Source organism: Cotesia typhae, unplaced genomic scaffold (assembly GCF_013202065.1).
Source record: "Cotesia typhae breed Kobodo isofemale line unplaced genomic scaffold, CoteBio_Ctyphae contig_5, whole genome shotgun sequence".
Lineage (NCBI taxonomy): Eukaryota > Metazoa > Arthropoda > Insecta > Hymenoptera > Braconidae > Cotesia > Cotesia typhae.
The window spans coordinates 12,843,062-12,862,964 of record NW_027423757.1 but is presented as its reverse complement, the minus strand read 5'-3'; the positions used below and the strand labels follow the sequence as shown (position 1 = coordinate 12,862,964).

The window sequence follows — 19,903 nt, the reverse complement described above, 5'->3', positions numbered from 1 at the left end:
AAAAAAAAAAAAAAACAACAACATATAAGTGTAAAAAATGGCAGAGTGTCGTTAGTTATAGGCTCTATCTGTGTCTCTGTCTCTCATGCTCTCTCATATATATTAAACACACAAAAAAAAAAAAATATATATATATATATATATATATATATATATATATATATATATATATATATATATACTTATTATAATTACATGTCAATATAAATATAAATATATTATAATTAATCAATTGTAGAAATATTTTTTACAAAGCTCTTTAGCTAATATTATTTGTTTATTTATTAATTTAAGTATTAAACTGATTAAAAATAAAATACTACAATTAATATGATTTATTAATTAATAAATGTGCCAAATATTGTGATCATTCTGCATCATAATAAATATTTATACTTATACTTACCTGAACCCTCTTAAATATTTAATATAAATATAATATGACAATAACAATAATTATTTATTATTCAAAAGTAGTAAATTGTGATGCGGAGCATAACTGTTTCAAAGCAATCGCAACATCTTTATCGTCAAGAGATAGTTCTCCGATGTTTTTAAACTCGGGTCTCACGAGAATTTGACTCTGAATTCGATCTAGAGTCACTGATAACGGGACGTTCAGCATAACTTGCCAATTTGCTTCATCTAAATTTGTTAGCCACTATAAAAAAAAAAAAAAAAAAAAAAAAAAAAAAGCTCTATTATATTTTTATATAAAATCCCATTGAATAAAAAACATTTTATCAAGGTTTACCTGATCAAATGGATTATTATCGATATGGAACATGACATATGTAAGGGGTTTGGCAGGTAGATAAGCGTCGGTAGTATTCAAAAAGTCTTTTTTCATTACATCAGGTCCTTCAATCAGATTATTTAAAATCCAGTCCGAAGCGCATATCAAATATTCATAAGTTATCTAAAAAAAAAAAAAAAAAAAAAAAAAAAATTACTATTTTTTATTCCTCTATTCAAATAAAATGAAATTTATTTTTAACATTTTTTACTTTCAAAGATCGACGTCCAATTGGAGTGAATAATAATTCATCAGCGTAAGTTTCAATCCACAAAGAACTCGTATTTAACTTTTTCATTCTCGGACTATTTTCTTCTTCTTCTTTAATCCTACAAAAGAATAAAAATAATCCTAAATTAATAGAGGCTTATAAAGAGATTTAAAACAAAAGTTGATATGATATTAAAAGTGCTCTATAATTTAATAGTCCTTACCAAGCTTCAGCCCGTTTGATTACAGCATCTATTTGCGCAGTATGTTTGTTGTCTTCATCTATACTACAAACGGCTTCTGCTAATGCAGTTGCCGAGGCGGCTTTATCTTGAGGATCAAATGAATAAGAATCAGCAATACTCCTCGGAGTTTCTTGGATTTCTGATTTATCAATGTTTGCATTGGATTCTTTTAGTAATTCCGAGTAAAGAGCAGCGCAAAATATTTGAATAAATACCGACCCGCCGATAGGATGACAGTGAGCGGGTATATTTTTATTGATCAAATTAATAATACGCAGCACAGTTATTGGAGTACACATAAAAAGCTCAGAAAAGCAAGCCAATGCAAGAGACATTGTTTGATAAATACTAGCGCCTGTCTATTTAAAATTAAAAAATAAAATTACAAATTATATTTATTAATAGTATTAAAATACCTTTATAGCGTCAAGCAGAGTATCAACAATCGGCGTCATGATGGATTTAAATGGTGCTAAAAGAGCATTTAGCCAGGGAGCTCGACATTGATTCCATACCTATTAAAAGATTAAGCGATTTATTTTATTGAATATTAATAATAATAATAATCAATATCAGCGTATGGAGAGTATCAACTCAAATAGAATGAGTGTCATGGATATTTTAAAATGTCATCAACGAAACAGTTATCCCGCATAGCCGTAGTTTAGATAATACCTGCTGTCTATCAAGATAATTGGACCAATTAATATCTTGTTTGAGCACGGGGATGACAACGTTGAGCGGATCCATATCCGTGTTGATTAATACGTACATCAGACTGTATAGATACAAAGTGGGCGACAAACTTGACAAATTTTGCTGACAGCCGGTGCACAAAAATCCACCGCAATCTCCTGAATTTTCTTTCGACTTGGTTAATCTCTCCATTGAAATTACGTCTTCATTTTTACCCACGCATTGACGAATCAGGGTACTCAGTAGGATTCGTGCCACCGCGCATTCATTCATTGATAATACCTAACACCCGTAAAAACACATATTTACATTGTTATAACCGTTATTATAATTAAAATCCGTGTTACTTTTAATAATTGCGTCCACTTAGCCTGTGGTTGACATCTCAGGACATTTATCTCCAAGATAAGAGCTTGATCTTCTGGTAGTGATAAATTAACGCTCTTTAGTGTTGGAGATCCAAATAGCTTTGGAGCGCTTATTATTAACCAAGGGGCTGGTCCTGATTGTTTTTTAAGAGTTGCCATGTATTCTAATCCATTTCGACAAGCCTGTTTAATTATTTAATTATTATTATTATTATTATCTAAAAATAATATAACAGTTAATTAAAGAACGCACTTGATAGAGAATTTTCAATGGTGTACCACGCAAAAGTAAACAAATTAGCAGTTCGCGGCATTTAGCGTGTATGTCTCTCATCACAATGGGTAATTTGTTGATCCGTAATCCTATAAGTTCATTGGCATCAGCGCAAGCAGCTAATGCGAGGTAACCAGTGCAGCTTAAAACATTAAATGCGTCCGACCAAAATTGTTGTGACCTCGTTAAACTTGGACGTCCCTATTATTATTAATATTAACAATAATGGCTATAATTATTATTATTATTATTATTATTACTATTATTATTATTATTATTATTATTATTATTATTATTGCAATTATATCAGCTATTTATATTAAAATTTAATACATGAATAAACCGAGAGACGATAATGGTTAATGATTCATTTAACATTCCAGCAAATATTCTTTGGGCCATTTTAGGTGAAACAGTGTTCCATAAGTCTGTCTTTGTACCTGAATGAAAAATATTATTTTTATAAAAAATAAAAAAACTTTATAAATAGAATTAAGTACCCTGCATATACAGCCACCACATTTGAATGATAAATGAAGATCTTTCTCGCTCGAAAAAAGGCTTATTGCTTTGCCAATTAAGTGAATCGGCTTCATTTAAAATGTAAAGAGAAATTAATCGACAATGGAGGTCGAGAAGCTTTTCAGCGACAGCTTCTGCCATTTCTTGATACGATTTGTAGCAGAGATGCAGCTTTTCACTGATTATTATATTAATTTTAGTAGTTAATTGATAAATAATTCTCAAGGTGAATTTTAAATAAAAAAAAAAAAAAAAAACCTTATTTGCTTGGGTATTTTATCTTTAGATTGCTGATTATAGCACCATAGACAATTTCTAATTAGCGCAGCAGCTCCAAGCGTCGCAGTCAGGACTGCCAAATCCGCATGGTCGAGTGATTCTTGAATTAAAGTGTGCAAATGCTCTAAAATATATTAAATAATTTTAAATAATTCAGCAATAAAATAAAATAAGAGGTGAGTACCAATTAATTGCTCGGATGTATCAACAACTAACAAAATAAAATCAGAGGGTTTAGTTTTTTTGATAACTTGTTCATCAGCTGGGTCCGAAGAATTATTTTGGGCCGAAATACAGAGTCCAGATGGATATTTGAATGCAATAATAAACTCAGCTTCCCACCACTTAACTATTTTTACGGCTGCGAATGATGCGTGCCGGGGAAAATCCAATTTCCCACCACTCACTCGGTTACACAATGACTCACGGAGGACTGTCTGCATTGCCTACATTAATTTATAGCTCTAATTACTAGTTATATACGTACATCTCTGTACAATAATTTTATTTTATTTTATTTTTTCTTTTTATTAATATATATTTCAAAAAGAGATTATTTATTACCTGGTAATATTGCATGTCTCTTTGCAATAGAATTCTAACTCGATCAACGAGATTTCCATCTTCCATAATTTCATCCATGATCTATCAAAAAAAAAACAAATCTAAAGAGCTTATATATATATATATATACTAGTTGTTATTCGTCCGCTTCGCTAGGCATTTTATAAAATTGTATTTTTAGATTTAAACTTGAAATTTAATTAGAGTATTGTTTTGACTTTCACAAATTCCAAATTTCATCGAATTAGCATATACCTTTTATCCATGTAATTATTCCAGCTAATATTCATTGTAACTTTCAATGTGCAATCATTATAATGTTTGCGTGGCTTTTTTTCAAAGATGAATAATAATTGACACGAAGAAAAAAATTTGAAATGAGAATTTGGAGCCTATAGGAGCTATAGCTTGGAAATTAAAAATTTAAATGTTAACACCCGCCTTCGCAAACCCCTGTGAGGAGAGCTATCATAAAATTTGCCCATCGACTTTTTCTACATCTCTTACAGAAGATTCCTACCAAATTTGGAGTCGACAGGAGCTATAGTTTTAAAAACGGGAATTTTTCATTATTAACGCCCCCGCAATCCTCTTTGGGGTAGAATATCGTAAAATTCATTCATAAATTATTTTTTCATCATTTACAGAAAATTCCTACAAAATTTGGAGTCTGTAGGGGTTATAGCTTGAAAATTAAAAATTTTGATTGTTAATATCCACCCCCGCAACCCTCTGTGAGGTGAGATATCGTAAAATTCGTTTATAGATTATTTCTACATCTCTTACAGGAGATTTCTACCAAATTTGGAGTCGATAGGACCTTTAGCTTGAAAATTAAAAATTTTCATTGTTAAAAGCCACCCCCGCAGCCCCCATGGGGGGGGGGGGGTGAAATATCGTGAAATTCATTCATAGATTATTTCTACATCTCCTACAGAAGATTCCTACCAAATTTGGTGTCGATAGGAGCTATAGTTTAAAAACGGGAATTTTTCATTGTTAACGCCCCCGCAACCCCCCTTGTGGGTGGAATTCCGTAAAATCCGTTCTTAGCTGACCTCTACTCGGTGAAAGGAATATTCCTACCAAATTTCAAGTTTCTAGGTCTGATGGTTCCCGAGATATCGTGATGAGTGACTATATAGATAGGAATCTCTTATATATATATATAGATAGAAGATATATATATTGTAAGCAAAAAAATGAATTGATGAAAAGATTTTTCCCCTTGACTTGCGTGTAGAAAATTCTTTCATATTAAATCTAAATTTCTTACCAGGTTAATCTTTATTATTATTACCGCTATAATATACTATTATTCACAAGTATATCAATCAATTTTGTTTATTACATCAGAGTTTTGTTACCAAATAAATAAGGGTAAAAAAGGTATAATTGTTTATCCTAATTATTAAAAATCTTTAAACTTAAATTCTACTGAAAAATTAATTTATAAAATTATTTATTTGGCAATAAGCAATTTTTATTTAATACGTTTGCTGCTGTATGAACAATTATCGTGAAATGATGTGCTTTTATTTATAATTGATGGAATTTCAGTGTCTAATAATTCATGAAGAGATTTACTATCGTGTTTATATATCCAAGTACCGTCAATAAAATCATACCGTTTAGGTCCAGATGTCGGCGATGATAACCACAGTTGTTTATTTGGTGTTTGTCGATTTATAACGTACGTCCCGTATTCACCACCAAATTTAATTGTCAGCACACCATCCTAAATGGTATCAATTTAATTAGTACAATAATACCCTACGACGCAAGTTATGATTAATCGATTGTAAATAGAGTAATTACCCCATAGGATACATCAGCATCATCTAGATGTGCTGCATGCTCAATTAATTCATCAAAATACTCCGTTAATGAGTCAAGTGTTTCATTTGATATTTTTTCAAACTCCACATTATTCAATTCTCTGTAAAATATTTTTATTTAATTATTCAATAAATAAAATAATTGACAAAGTACTTACGAATGAGATAAATTTGATGGATTATCAGAACAATAATTAATTATTGTTGCGTGAAAAGTGTATTTATTGTTATTATTAAAAAATAAATGTTTGTATGAATTTAAAGAACTATAACCTCTTGACAATCGTTGGTATAAATATTTTCGTGTATTATTGAGATAATTATCGGTAATTGTAAGTACAGAGTGTGACAATTTGACTCCTCTACTGAGTTTTGTTACTGATGACAACATTATTGACCTAATTTAGGGTTTATCGATCAAACAAACTTGATATTCAACTCTTACTCTGTTACACACGAGATGTTGTTATTCGAACATCAATCAGCTGATTTTTCTACCGCCGATAGTCACGCGCATGCGCGGTTAGTTTTATTTTATTTTTAAATTATTAGCGGAAAGTTATCAAATTAAAAAAAAAAAAAAAATAATGCATATGATAATAAATGTTTTTTTTATTATAAAGTAGGAATATTTATCAAGAGGAAATACCAGATTCTATTTAAATATTTACGATACATCTTTATTGTGACATTTATTAATTGGTTGAGTACAAATTTATTATAATGGAGTACAAAAAATTAATAATTATTTATTTATTGGTAATATTTTTTGAGAATACTTTGGGAAAATGTGATAACAGTTCAACAACGGTCAATGGAAATAAAATAAAATGTAAAAATGAATTAATATTTGAAGAAAATTTTAATCGGCTATCAGTCGATAATGATTATGCCGAGGAAGATAATTACGAATATTTAAATTCTTCAGTATGGAAGAGAGAAATTAAAATTCCTTTGGATCCGGTAATTATTAATCCTAATCATTTTATTAATTAATTAATTAATAAAAAAATTTTATTATTTTAATAGGATTATGAATTTTGTGTCTATCATAAATTAGAAAAAGGATTAAGGGTAGAAGATGGCTTATTAAAAATAAAACCTCATTTACTGGAAGACTTTTATGGTGAAAATATTACATACTTCGGAAGACTCCAACTCGCTGAGTAATTAAACTTTATTTTTTTTTTCTTTTTAATTTTAATTACTCGCTCTGAGAAAATAATAATAAATATTTTTTGTAAAATAGTTGTACAGGAATATTGCCAGGAGAATGTAGTCGCAACGCAATAGGATTTCATATTCTGCCTCCAGTTTTATCAAGACGATTGACAACTTATGATAGCTTTTCATTCCGGTATGGAAAAATAGAAATACGGGCTAAATTTCCCGAGGGTGATTGGCTTTATCCAGGTAATTTAAATATAATTCCCTTAAATTAGAATAAATAAATAATGAGTGAATTAATTTTTGATACTCAGAATTGTGGCTTGCTCCAAAGTACACAACCTATGGAATCGGATACGCCAGCGGGCGTGTTATTTTAGGAATGGCCCGCGGGAATCAAGGACTAATAAAAAATGATGGTTCTTTAGAAGACTACAGCTCGAGAATTGTTGAATTCGGGTTGCGAACAGGTCCACTTGGAACGTCGGGGAACATTACCGAAGAAAAAGTAACAAAGAGACACAACTCAGGAGTGTGGACCCGGGATTTTCATGTCTACACAACTATTTGGAATTCCAACGGATTTATTTTTAAAATCGACGGGGAGGTTGTTGGTCAACTAAGAGGTGGTTCCAGACAATCTGAAAACCAGAATCGCATGGCACCCTACGATTTAGAAGTAACTTAATATATTTTCACAAATATTCATTTTTTGACGTCTCAAATGTACTTAATAAAATTTATTTTTCAGTTTTACTTGATGTTAGGTGTAGGAGTAGGTGGAGTGAGAGTCTTTCCAGATGGTACACGCACCGGTAATTATGAGAAGCCTTGGAAAAATAACGGCGCCAAGGTCAGCTAATTATTAAATCATCCGAGATAAATATATATTGTAGTATTTAAACTACCTAACTTGACACATCAAAGTGAAAAAATGATTGAACGATTGTAGTTTATTATTTTTTAATTATGCAGGTAATGCTCCGTTTTTGGCAAGCCAAGGATCAGTGGCTGCCGAGCTGGAAGCACGAAAATGCCAGGAAAACAGCTCTCGAGGTCGACTACATTAAAGTTTGGTCAGTGTAAGTAAATAAGCGAGCCTCTCTCTCTCTCTCTCTCTCTCTCTCTTGACACCAAAGACAATAATGATACTGCATCTACACAAGTGAGATGAACAGACGTCTTAATCTTACTGACGAACTTTTTTCAATTTGCACGCCTCCTTCGTTTATTGGTATTAGTAAAAAGGTGTCTGCGTGTACATGTATATTACTTTATTTGGGCGCTAATTTAGTGATGGAAAACCGGTTGTTCCCAAGGTGGTGGTTCCGTTATGATTTATCGTTTTGCGAGGGTCAAACCCAATCTCGAGTTTCATTAGTTGCCAAATATTCTCACGAGAACAGAGTGGAATTCACAGTACTAAATTTCGTAAAAATTATTGTATTATTATTTCATTAATAGTTGTTTAAAATATATATATATATATATATTTTTTTTTTTTTTTTTGTTTAATTAATTTAAAATGACAATAAAATATTATTACTTTATGCCTTGGTGATTTTATGCATCCCCGTCAATTTACAGTGATTGACAAGTCGCGAAGAGTGTACAAAACCTTCAAGCTCGACACAGTCTTTATTAGTTTCTCTGACTGTGCGCTCTTAACAATACAACTCTCGCTATCGTTTTATTATTGTTTGCACAATCTTTCTTCTCCAATCATGAAAAATTATTTTATTCTGTTAAGTATTTTTTTATTTTTGTTAATAACCGATGTCTATCCTCAAAATATTTCATCAATCCTTGGTAAGTTTATCAATAATTATTTTTAGAATTAATGATAAATATATAAATTATTTTTATGGCTGTAGGTAATGACTATGTTCTCCGTAGCTGTGTATCAAGCGTTGAATTGATAAGAAATCACCAGAAAACAGTACCACGTGTTGATACTCTTGAAAATACAGGAGGAAAAAGCATTGTAGATAATAGTCCGAATGTAAATCGAATAATGAATAGTAGGCAGCAATTAAATTACAATTCTCGGGTTGAGAGAGATCGTAAAAATCGCTTACGAGGAAAAATTATAACAGACAGCCCAGTCAAGACTGTTAATATTATGAGACAAAGAAAATCAGAACCTTTGTTGTTTAGAAAAAAGAATGGATTTCCTGAAGTATTTCAACGGGCTGAACAACGACGCACCAAGATGAAAAGTGAAATTATAACAATAAAACCTGTTAATTAGACAATACCAATATTTTTATTATTTTTATGTTTTTAATAAAAGTATCCTACTTATTTGAAAAAAATAATAACAAATTAATAATATTATTGTCTCACGACTGTTTTTCCGTTATTTCAGTAGAATGTGAGCTGGACGCTGTGTCTTGAGTTAGAGGTTCACGAACTGACTCAAAGATTGGTTTAATTTCCGTCTAAAGTATAAAGAAAAAAAAATAAATTAAAACACTCATTTAATATGTTGAAGTTGAATAAATAAATGCAAACCTTGGTGACTTTCATAGCAACTCCCTCGGGTAAATTTCTTTGTATATATTCTAAAAATGTATCAGCAGTTGACTCTGTGAGCTTGTCGAAATCCATATACCGATAATACGTTCTGAATTCATACTGTACTCGATGTTTCTTGTGAACAAATGCTGATTTTAAAACAGTGTAACGTTCATGGATTGCTTTTTTTGGCTGTGTACTAAAAAATAAATAAAAACAATTTTCATTATATGATTAATTGAGAAATTTAATAAATTTACTTACTTTCTAGTCATTTCAATTCCCAGATGTGAAGCTGCAGCGCTGACAAATGTCCCGTAGCTTGTCAATACTGCCGGTTCATTCCCTCGTACTTCAATTTGAACTTTCTTATACAATTTATCATATCTAGGCTGGAATTATAATCATGATAATTATAAATAATCTCAAAAATTGTTAGAAAGTAGTTGAAAAAAAAAAAAAAATTTACTGTTTCATTCGTCGCCAGAGCGTTCGCTAGAAATCTTTGACAGGTCATTTGTTGAATAAGAGTTTTTATTTGTACTCCGGCTGATACATTTTGAGATTGACTGATATTCTAAATAAAATTACAACAAATATAATTTAATTATTATTATTGTGTTTTTGAGAAACACAAAAGTTTTGTTAATTATGTTCAATTAAAAAAAAATTAATTACCTTCAATAAAAACATGTTGATATTTTAACAATTGTAATGACTAATGACTAATATTAAATATTATTATTGAACTGCTAACGCTGAATAATTATATTTGTTTATACATAAAATATTTAAAGTGTTGATTGTTGTTATAGGTTATGGACTCTTTAATTATTTAAATGGCAGCTCTGATATTTCTTTTTTTTTTCACAGAGGGCAGTCTGGTTTAAGGCTAACATTTAAATAGAACCTGTGCGCACGCGCGCTCCAATCCTGAACAAATAAAAGAATAATACTGAAGTTAGCCGGTAGCTGTCAATTTAAAAAAGGTTTTTTATACTAAAAAAATGCTTCTAAAAATTTTCACTTGTAATTTTAATTAAATTTTTTCACAATAATTTAATTACTAAAAAATTCTAAAAAAATTTTTTATGTCTGTCTACTTCAGTGTCATGTAAAAGATCAGGCTCCATTATTTCGATTATTAGTATCGAGAGTTTCGATATTAACCTAACTTCATTTTAATTCCATAGAATAAATTATGACGTCACATCAATGACTGATGACACTTGGCTAGTCCAATTTCTTATGACACACAACTGTTGACAGTTCTAATCTAAATGAAATCTTCTCTTCCGTTTCTCATTATGGGAGATATAATTCACTTGAATGTCGGTGGAACTAGGTATTTATACATTAACTATTATCAATTAAACATATTTATTTTAAAACTTAACTTTACTATAAACAATATTTTTGTTGTTAAGATTTTCAACGTCTCGTCAAACACTTACTTGGATCCCGGATTCATTTTTCACAGCGTTACTGAGTAACAGAATAGCAAGTCGTCGGGATGAAACTGGTGCTCTGTTTATTGACAGAGATCCACAAATATTTTCAATTATTTTAAATTATTTACGTACCAGAGATATTGATTTAAAAAGTATCGACATCAGGACACTGAGACACGAGGCTGAGTACTATGGTATCACTCCATTAATTAGAAGACTGATGCTTTGTGAAGACCTAACGCATTCCTCCTGTGGTGATGTACTATTTTATGGATATCTACCGCCCCCAAGTAAGATTTATTAAAAAATTTAATTGTAATTATTTTGCTTAAAACAATTTTTTTATTATTTAGGTATTCCATTGCAAGAATCAGCTAGTGTGCCTGTTAGCACTACAGACGTTGGAGTTCATGGAAGAACGGTAGCATCCTCACGTCCGGATACATCACAACCTAGCACATCTCAGGCTACTCCGAATCAAGCGTCTAATACAAATGGTAAGAATTTTTTTTAATTTATTTATTTATATTTTTTTACTAATTTTTTTTTTTTATTCAACAGGACCACAAAATCAAAAGCCACCAACGTCTAATCACACGAGAAATTCGTCACTGGATTACAGATTGCCACAAAGAGGGTTACAACACTCGCGAAATCCATCATTGGATCTCCGACACACCCGAAACAGTTCCGCTGATATGAATAAATACTTCAGAAATGAGGTTGGTTTAGTATTCGGTCCTCATCAAGCATCAGGCTGGGTCGATCCTCTGAGAGTTCAGATGATTAAAGCTCATCACAATTGGATTGTGATAGCGTACGCACATTTTATAACATGTTACCGATTGAAAGATTCATCGGGATGGCAGCATGCATTCACTAGTCCTCATGTCGAAGCAATAATCGAACGAGTAGCTATCAATGCTAAAATGGGCAGCGGTGCTGATGGAAAAATGGTTGCTATATCTTACGGCAGTCAAATACGCTTGTGGAGCGTATCTGAAGACGGAATTAAGACTAATATTGGTACATTTAACTTAAATGTACGGGTAGAGTATTTATTTTTCATTGGTAGCCAATTGGTTGCTTTGTCACCAACCGGTAAAATTGGAGTGTGGCATGCAATGTCTCAGCACTGGCAAATTCAAGATGTCGTTTCAATATCATCTTTTGACACTGCTGGATCATTTTTACTTCTTGGATGTAACAACGGTTCTATTTACTACATCGGTAAGCTTTAAAAAAATTTTTTTTATCATTATTTATACAATTATAGTAACTAAAAAAAATTTATTTGCAAACAGATATGCAAAAATTTCCATTAAGAATGAAAGACAATGATTTATTAGTAACAGAATTATACAGAGATCCTAATCTCGATCCAATAACTGCAATTTCTGTTTATCTTACACCAAAGACAAGTAAGTTACAGTTTGAGAATAATTTTAAATTTAATAATAATGAATATAACAATAATAATGATTATGATTGAGAGATATGTATTTGTCGCTAAAAAAAAAAAAAAAAAAAAAAAAAAAATAATTTCTAATGAACTGATAATTAAATTTTTTGCCACATGATTTCGTACCGTACAACTGGATATGTAGCACAAGGCAAGTATGGGTTAATAAGTTTGAAATAAGAGTACACTACTTATAAATTAATATATTTATTATCACAGAACTTATCAATCATTTCATAAATAATTATTCACATCACTATTAATTTATTTTTATTATTTAATTAATCTACCTTTCCTCTCCGGAGTTTATTTATTAATTTAAATAAAGCCCTAAACCCTGCTACCTATATGCATCCAGTTGTACTAAGCCGTGATTGATGATTCTCTTGTTATGTTTAAGTCTGCCAATTAAACCCATATTTAATTTTATGGATTAATAGTTTATCTTCATCTGAGAGGGAAGGTAACGTCAAGATTAAAAACAATAGTAATAAACACGCAATCACATATCACGCATGATTTTTAAATTAAATATTATTATTATTATTATTATTATTATTATCATTATTATTATTATTATTATTATTATTATTATTATTATTATTATTATTATTATTATTATTATTAATAACAATAATCATAATGTAACATGTCCAACACTATTGTTTGTTTATTTATTTATTAACTTACAAGAAAATAATCGCATAATAATAATCTTACTGGAAGATATTCTGTCCCTTTCTACAGGTCTTTGTGGAAATTGGATTGAAATTGCCTATGGAACAAAGTCTGGAATAGTCAGAATTATAGTACAGCATCCTGAGACTGTAGGTCATGGTCCTCAGCTTTTCCAAACCTTTACCGTACATCAGAGCAGCGTTACCAAAGTATATATAATTAAATTTAAAATTATATTTCTTCTCAAGTAAATAATAATAAATATTTTTATTATCATCATAGGTGAGATTGTCTGAGAAATACTTGGTATCTGTTTGTTCAGAGTATAATCACGGTAGAAGTTGGGCATTGACTCGATTCCGTGGTATGATTTCAACTCAACCAGGCTCAACACCAGTAGCTAGTTTTAAAATTGTTTCATTAGAGTCTGTTGATTCTTTGCTGAGTAATGATGCTGGCAATGATTTTGGTAAGTTAAATAATTAAAAAAAAAAAATTATTTATTAAATTTAATACTAATAATAATAATAATAATAATAATAATAATAATAATAATAATAATAATAATAATAATTTTTACATCATACATTCAGGGCGACGAACCAATTCCAGATTGGCTGGTAGAAGGGCGAACCGTACTCATCCCTAAAAAGGGTGACTTGTCCGACCCGAAGAATTACAGGCCCTATCACTTGCTTGAATGCGGTTTACAAGATTTTTACAAAAATCTTAAATAACCGTATCTTGCAGGAGATAAGAGCCTGTGTGGCAACAGATATACGAACAACGTGGCAGTAAACAGGGCGTGTCAGGTTGCAAGATCAACTTGTTGGTAGATAGATGCGTCATTCAAGACGCAATCTACTACCAACGCAACCTGTCCATAGCCTGGATTGACTACCGTAAGGCATTTGACTCAACTTCACATAAATTGATTCTCTATCTGCTCAAATGCCTCGGAATCAATCGCCAAACAGTGGGATGCATACAACGTACGATGCAGCTCTGGCGAACGCGTTTTCACATAGGAAGTGGAAATGCATTGCACGTAACCGGAGCTGTTCAGTACAAGAGAGGCGTCTTTTAGGGAGATTCTCTGAGCCCTCTGTTGTTTTGTATCTCACTGCTGCCAATATCTGTTGCCCTCTGACAAACTCGTGGGTACTCTGCGGGGCCACCGAGTGATCGAGTATACTCGATCACTCACCAACTGTTTATGGATGATCTAAAGATATACAGTGCCAACAAAGATCATCTACAAACGGCCCTCAACATCGTAGCAGAGTACACACGAGATGTCGGAATGTCTTTTGGGTTGGACAAGTGTGCGGTCGTACACCTGGCGAAGGGTAAGTGCTCTGATACGGGTGGAGATGTCGAATTAGTGGATGGGAGCGTCTTAAGAGAATTAGACGCCGGAGAGTTGTACAGATATCTAGGGATTGAAGAGCGGCGAATGCATGCCGTCTCTGAAGTCCGAAAAACTCTTCGCAGCGAGTATGTTAGGAGACTCCGGAAGATCTGGTCATCAGAACTTTCCGGCAAGAACAAAGTCTCAGCTACTAACATGCTCGCTGTCTCGGTTCTACTTTACTCTTTTGGGGTCCTGAAATGGCCTCGAAATGAGTTGAAAGATCTCGACATCAAAACCCGTAAAGTCATCAATATGAATCAGAGCATGCACCCTAACTCATCAGTCGCCAGGATGTACCTCTCCCGGAACATCGGAGGGAGAGGATTGCAGAGCTTGGAGCGGCTTCACGATCGTTTGGTTCTGGGTTTAACATACGAGGTTGCCAATTTCACAGCAGACGAGGACGACTTCCTGATGCAATTTGTTCACAGTCATGAAAATGCGCGGAAGGGATCGTTCTTGTATAAGGCAGCAATCTACGCGGCAAATACCTTAGATCTCGGAGAAATAAACGCTCTCATTGAACTCCCGAAAAAGGAGTTCAAGAGCGTCGTCAGGATAGCCGAGGAGAAAAAACTCCTCGGTGAATACATAGACAAGTCCATGCACAGCGTGTATTTCAAACACGTCCGTGACCATGGCTTGTCCACCCAGCTGACATTCTCCTTCTTGAAGTCAGCTGGCCTGATGTCCGAGACCGAAGGGTTTATATTTGCCTGCCAAGATGGTGTTATCAACACTCTCGAATACCGTAGCAAGGTGCTCCAGGCGCAGCTTCCGGACACGTCCTGTCGGACGTGTAAACAACATCCGGAGACGCTGATGCACCTTTTGTCGGCATGTCCTGTGCTGGCAAGAGGTGCCTACATACAGCGTCACAATGCTGTCCTGCGAGTACTCTATTATCATCTCAGATATAGCTACGGTATCGATGAGACACCAGTGCTGCCTTATCTGTCAGGAGTTATTCCGCAGGTTGTTGAGAATGACAGTTCCAAAATTTATTGGAACATACCATTCGCAACAACCCGGCGGATTGACCACAACAAACCTGATATTGTGCTCTTCGACAAGGCTACTCGTGACATTTATGTCATTGAGTTTTCGGCCCCAGCCGAATACAATATCTCAGCCAAAGAAGAGCACAAACACCAGATATATCAGGATCTCCTGTTTGAAATTGGCAAACTCTACCCAGGTTACCGTGTCAAGCTCGTCGTTTTGGTTGTCGGCGTCCTTGGAGGGATGAAACAGTCTTTTGTGTCTTCACTTGCGAAGATACCGGCTTGTAGTTCAGCAGCCGTGTCTCTAGCAGTGCGGATGCAAAAGGCTGTCATTTTGGGATCCCTGCGTCTACTTAGGCAAATGAATTTGGCCTACTGCACTCACTAACCGCCTTGTTGTGCGGAGTGGTGCAGCAGTAATGGATGGCGCTCAGGCTGGGCCCTCGGAGAGTCGGACTCCGGGGAAAACCCCCCTGAGCAATTAATAACAAATAATAATAATAATAATAATAATAATAATAATAATAATAATAATAATAATAATAATAATAATAATAATAAATGAATTATTTTTAGGGCCCTTTGGCGAACAAGATGATGAACAAGTGTTTGTTCAAAAAGTAGTACCCGAAACTGATCAATTATATGTGCGGTTAGCTTCTAATGGAAAACGCGTATGCGTAATACAATCGGTTGATGGCAGTTCGATAAGCTCGTTCTGTGTTCACGAATGCGAGGGATCAAGTCGTATGGGATCGCGACCGAGAAGATTTATATTTACGGGTCATTCTAATGGGGATATTCAAATGTGGGATTTAACTACGGCCCTTGATCCTTCTTTTGAATCTTATCAAGGTAATTTATTATAAATTTTAATTTAATAATTGATAATGTTTTTTACCTTTTTAAAATTTTTAAATTAATTTTTTTAGCCAAAAATTTTGCTGGTGGACCATCGCCAGAAGAATTATGGAAACTATTAGATCAATGTGATTTAAGTAATAGTCATTGTTCTACACCCTGTCTCAGTCCTTGTCCAGCAATTGTTTCCTCTGGACCTAGAATAAAGGCAAGCAATGTACAGTTTCTTAATCAATTACAAAATTCAGAATCAAATTCTGGTCCTAGCCAAGTTTAATAAAATTTTAGATAAATAATTTATTACAACTATAATATTTACAATATTATAGACTGTCTATTGCTGAGAAGTATTATTGAATTTATATTATTATAGACATATTTATATTTATAATAGTCTATATAAATGCATTTAATTAATTATTTAGGTTAAAAATAAATTTTATTCGTTGAATTTAAAAACATTACATTGAAATTTAGATATTTGTATCTTCGATTTTAAATTATAATATATAAAAAAAAAAAAAAAAAAAAAAAAAAAAAAAAACATAATTGTTACGTTTGTATATACAACAAACGAAATGAATTTCTTGATTTTTACTATGATCTCAATAATAAAAAAAAATGTGTTATTTGCTTAAATTCTTTTATTAATTTACCAAACAAAACATTAATCAACATATTTAATATTTTAAACATAAAAAATAAGCGACTGATGATTGTTATATACACTTTACAAAATTCTTAATCTTTACATAAATATAAAGACTTAATGCCCAGTATAATTAATGTACTTGTAAAAAACTGATATCATGATATTAAATAATTAGCCATGGTTATCAATGAATTGTCGTAAAAAATTATTAAAACAAATGATGATATTATTATAAAAGCTAAAAAATACTATTTAAGTAATCAAACAAATATGAGGCACTATGGTGTATTTTTTATCCTAAAAGTCAATGAGATTTAAATGTTTGATAAACAATCTTCTTAATTAAAACACACTTTTAATAATTACTGTCAATCAATGATATTTTGTTTTAATTAAGCTTTGTTAAATTGTCAAGTTATTAATTGCAGAAAATTTTTATCCCAAAAAAGATTATTGTTAAACCAGGTGGGATTTGTTAAAGGTGTCAATAAAAAAGACCAGGCAACAAGACCTATCACAAAGAGACTAAAAAATCCAGCTCTTTTTAGAAAATTATTATAGGCCATCACTTCATTTAGGTCTGGGAATCCCATATGATTACAGAACGAGTGTGCCGCAAAAGGAGCGACAAAGTGACCTGAAAAAAAAGTATAAACAGTTAAAATTGGTTGAAAAATTTTTTTTTGATAAATAAATAAATAATAAACCTGTTTTAGCAAATAAAAAAGCTGCATACGCTCCAAATATCGTGGTATATACAAATTGAAAGGCTGTAAAAATGAATAATAAGAAAAAATTAGAATGAGATTTAATAATAAATAAATAAAATAAGTAAACGTACTGGATAGTATGACAGCACTCTTGAGTTCCATGCCAACTTTTGTTCTTTCAACAACATGATGAAAGTGAGCGACTCCAAAGAATAAAGGACATATAAAAATGGCAGTAGTCGGACTAAAGCATTGTAATAACAATGGTAACATACATGCCCTGAAGGTCCATTCTTCGCTCAATGGAGCAACCACTAGATTTCTCCACCAAATCAAGGTTCTGGCATTTCCTATCCAATACATTGGCTCTAAAGTATTGAGAAAAAAATAAGAAAAAAAAAAAAAAAAAATTACAAAATTACAAAATTTGTTATTTATTTTTCGGGGTATTTGAGTGTACGTACATCTATACTGACCCACGTACAATTTCCATTGACCATTGAGTCCTTGAAGACAAAGTGGCCCTAAGAATAAGATCATTGTCAGAATTAGTGGTATAAAAATTGCCTGAAGTAATCCTGACCACTTAAGACCCAGCAATTCCCAAATCGTTACCTAGAAAATATTTATTATGTAATTTTTCAGAATGTAATTATAAAAAAAAAAAAAAAAATATTTCTATCGACTGGGTACCTTTTCAAGCACTTTATTACTCATTCCAAAGTATAAAAATACTGGAGATATCAGAGCCATGATGAACACACTGAAAAATCTTTTTTTTATTATACTCGAGTGTTCTCTGTAATAAAATAAATAATGATTTTAAATTCAATGGATAGAATATGAAATGTCGAGCATTGATTAAATTTTTTTTTTTAAATATCAGAGCTTCGATTTTTAATTTCAAGTAGATAGAATAAAATCCGAAGTGCGTCGCTACTGCTGCGGTATTTAATCGGAAAATTTTTAATTTATTAAGGGAGAATAAACGTGGGATCAGAGCTAAAAAAGATCCACACATTGGAGCTTGGAGAATACTCATCTCGTATTAGTTGCCGACATACCAAACATAAGTTAGTGTGTACATGTGTGTGTGTGTGTGTGTGTGTGTGTGTGTGTGTGTGTGTGTGACGATACACATGAAAAAGTATGTAGTAGAATGGTGGATAGTGGATCTGATCTCTCTTTCTCTTTCTCTTTTTCTCTCCTCTCTACTCCTCTCCAAGCTCCAAGTCATTCAATCATTCATGCCTCGGTTCTATTCAGTGATTACCGAACAAACTAAGCACTATTTTTCCTTGATACTCCAAACTCCATAGACATATCTAGCACATAGTTTACTTGAACAATCTCCGGTGGGAATTAATTCCACCGACTTATCAAAAACACAACCACCACTCAATTTATATTTATAAATTTATAAGGATATAATAATAATAATAAAAAAAAATAGTGACAGTTAAAAATAAATCTTTGTATGAGTATAAAGGAGAGGTTATTTTTAAAATATTTAATAAATAATAAATAGAGATATGTACCTGGTGTGTGGTGAACTCCATACATATAAACTTGCGACATATGTAATTGATAGCAATAAACATGACAGTATAGCATAAATACAGCGATATTGGTTATTATTATTTAGTTCTTGTGTCTCCATAACGTTTATGCATTAATATACTCTCTTATTCTCTCTTTGGTCGTTAAAAACCCGTCGAGTTGGTAAACCTGAAAGACATTAGGATATTTTACACACTACTAATTCTCCTTTCTCCTCTTTCAATGTATATATTATCACAGAGAGGGTGAATTTTAAGTGTAAGGGTTAGATGTACTTACGTGTATGTATATGTTAAAGCCATTCGCGAGTCGCGAGTCGCGACAGTAGTAGCAGCTTCAAGCAGAGTAAGAGGGCTGCTGAATAAGAGCGACGAGGATAGCCTCACTTGGAACCGTGTGTAAAAGAGTGTGTACAAATTTACAAACTACACTGTCAAGTCTGGACTAGTGTCTGCAGTGTATACATACACGTGATACATGGTTGATACCGTTGATACTGGTGCTCTGGTATAACAAGAGTAACAGTGACAGTAGAGAGTAGAGTGGTAGATAACAAGGACAGAAATCGGTTGGTAGTGGTTAAAGAACAAGGAGAAAAGGCAGTTACGCTTGCGCATGAGTTGTCCAGTCCGGCA

General features: G+C 32.3%; 5 protein-coding genes across 11 annotated transcripts; 2 read left to right on the top strand and 3 right to left on the bottom strand.

Annotated features, from left to right (window-relative positions):
* Positions 1-289: 289 nt before the first annotated feature.
* LOC141531039 (uncharacterized) lies at positions 290-5,798 on the bottom strand. Its single transcript, XM_074248514.1, has 15 exons — positions 5,773-5,798; positions 5,583-5,692; positions 3,955-4,035; positions 3,575-3,836; positions 3,370-3,514; positions 3,090-3,289; positions 2,923-3,029; positions 2,569-2,790; positions 2,295-2,498; positions 1,927-2,229; positions 1,668-1,766; positions 1,231-1,610; positions 1,008-1,125; positions 755-919; positions 290-661 (listed from the first exon to the last, which is right to left on the bottom strand). Exons 3-15 carry the CDS (start codon positions 4,030-4,032, stop codon positions 464-466), a joined length of 2,481 nt encoding a protein of 826 aa, XP_074104615.1. The 5' UTR covers positions 4,033-4,035; positions 5,583-5,692; positions 5,773-5,798; the 3' UTR covers positions 290-463.
* A 417-nt stretch (positions 5,799-6,215) lies between these two features.
* On the top strand, positions 6,216-9,220 carry LOC141531048 (beta-1,3-glucan-binding protein). Of its 5 annotated transcripts, XM_074248536.1 has the most exons (8): positions 6,216-6,314; positions 6,419-6,755; positions 6,822-6,958; positions 7,042-7,205; positions 7,274-7,638; positions 7,711-7,812; positions 7,935-8,041; positions 8,254-8,451. In XM_074248536.1, the coding sequence occupies exons 2-8, from the start codon at positions 6,516-6,518 to the stop codon at positions 8,294-8,296; spliced, it is 1,158 nt and encodes a 385-aa protein (XP_074104637.1). In that variant the 5' UTR covers positions 6,216-6,314; positions 6,419-6,515; the 3' UTR covers positions 8,297-8,451. The 5 variants fall into 5 exon arrangements, with proteins under 5 accessions (XP_074104637.1, XP_074104640.1, XP_074104639.1 ...); XM_074248539.1 differs by having other exon boundaries at positions 6,250-6,755; positions 7,711-7,774; XM_074248538.1 differs by lacking the exon at positions 8,254-8,451 and adding an exon at positions 8,834-9,220 and having other exon boundaries at positions 6,253-6,755; positions 7,711-7,774.
* On the bottom strand, positions 9,207-10,333 carry Mrps10 (mitochondrial ribosomal protein S10). Its single transcript, XM_074248548.1, has 5 exons — positions 10,155-10,333; positions 9,946-10,053; positions 9,741-9,868; positions 9,474-9,675; positions 9,207-9,400 (listed from the first exon to the last, which is right to left on the bottom strand). The coding sequence occupies exons 1-5, from the start codon at positions 10,167-10,169 to the stop codon at positions 9,302-9,304; spliced, it is 552 nt and encodes a 183-aa protein (XP_074104649.1). The 5' UTR covers positions 10,170-10,333; the 3' UTR covers positions 9,207-9,301.
* Positions 10,334-10,681: 348 nt separating this feature from the next.
* LOC141531042 (BTB/POZ domain-containing protein KCTD3) lies at positions 10,682-16,810 on the top strand. Of its 3 annotated transcripts, none has more exons than XM_074248520.1 (9): positions 10,682-10,821; positions 10,904-11,217; positions 11,281-11,424; positions 11,489-12,157; positions 12,232-12,348; positions 13,137-13,276; positions 13,350-13,536; positions 16,062-16,340; positions 16,418-16,810. In XM_074248520.1, the coding sequence occupies exons 1-9, from the start codon at positions 10,757-10,759 to the stop codon at positions 16,621-16,623; spliced, it is 2,121 nt and encodes a 706-aa protein (XP_074104621.1). In that variant the 5' UTR covers positions 10,682-10,756; the 3' UTR covers positions 16,624-16,810. The 3 variants fall into 3 exon arrangements, with proteins under 3 accessions (XP_074104621.1, XP_074104620.1, XP_074104622.1); XM_074248519.1 differs by having other exon boundaries at positions 13,116-13,276; XM_074248521.1 differs by lacking the exons at positions 13,137-13,276; positions 13,350-13,536.
* A 66-nt stretch (positions 16,811-16,876) lies between these two features.
* On the bottom strand, positions 16,877-19,704 carry Sras (Ras converting CAAX endopeptidase Sras). Its single transcript, XM_074248542.1, has 7 exons — positions 19,548-19,704; positions 19,247-19,436; positions 18,402-18,507; positions 18,185-18,323; positions 17,840-18,076; positions 17,706-17,768; positions 16,877-17,635 (listed from the first exon to the last, which is right to left on the bottom strand). Exons 2-7 carry the CDS (start codon positions 19,366-19,368, stop codon positions 17,409-17,411), a joined length of 894 nt encoding a protein of 297 aa, XP_074104643.1. The 5' UTR covers positions 19,369-19,436; positions 19,548-19,704; the 3' UTR covers positions 16,877-17,408.
* Between the last annotated feature and the right edge of the window lie 199 nt (positions 19,705-19,903).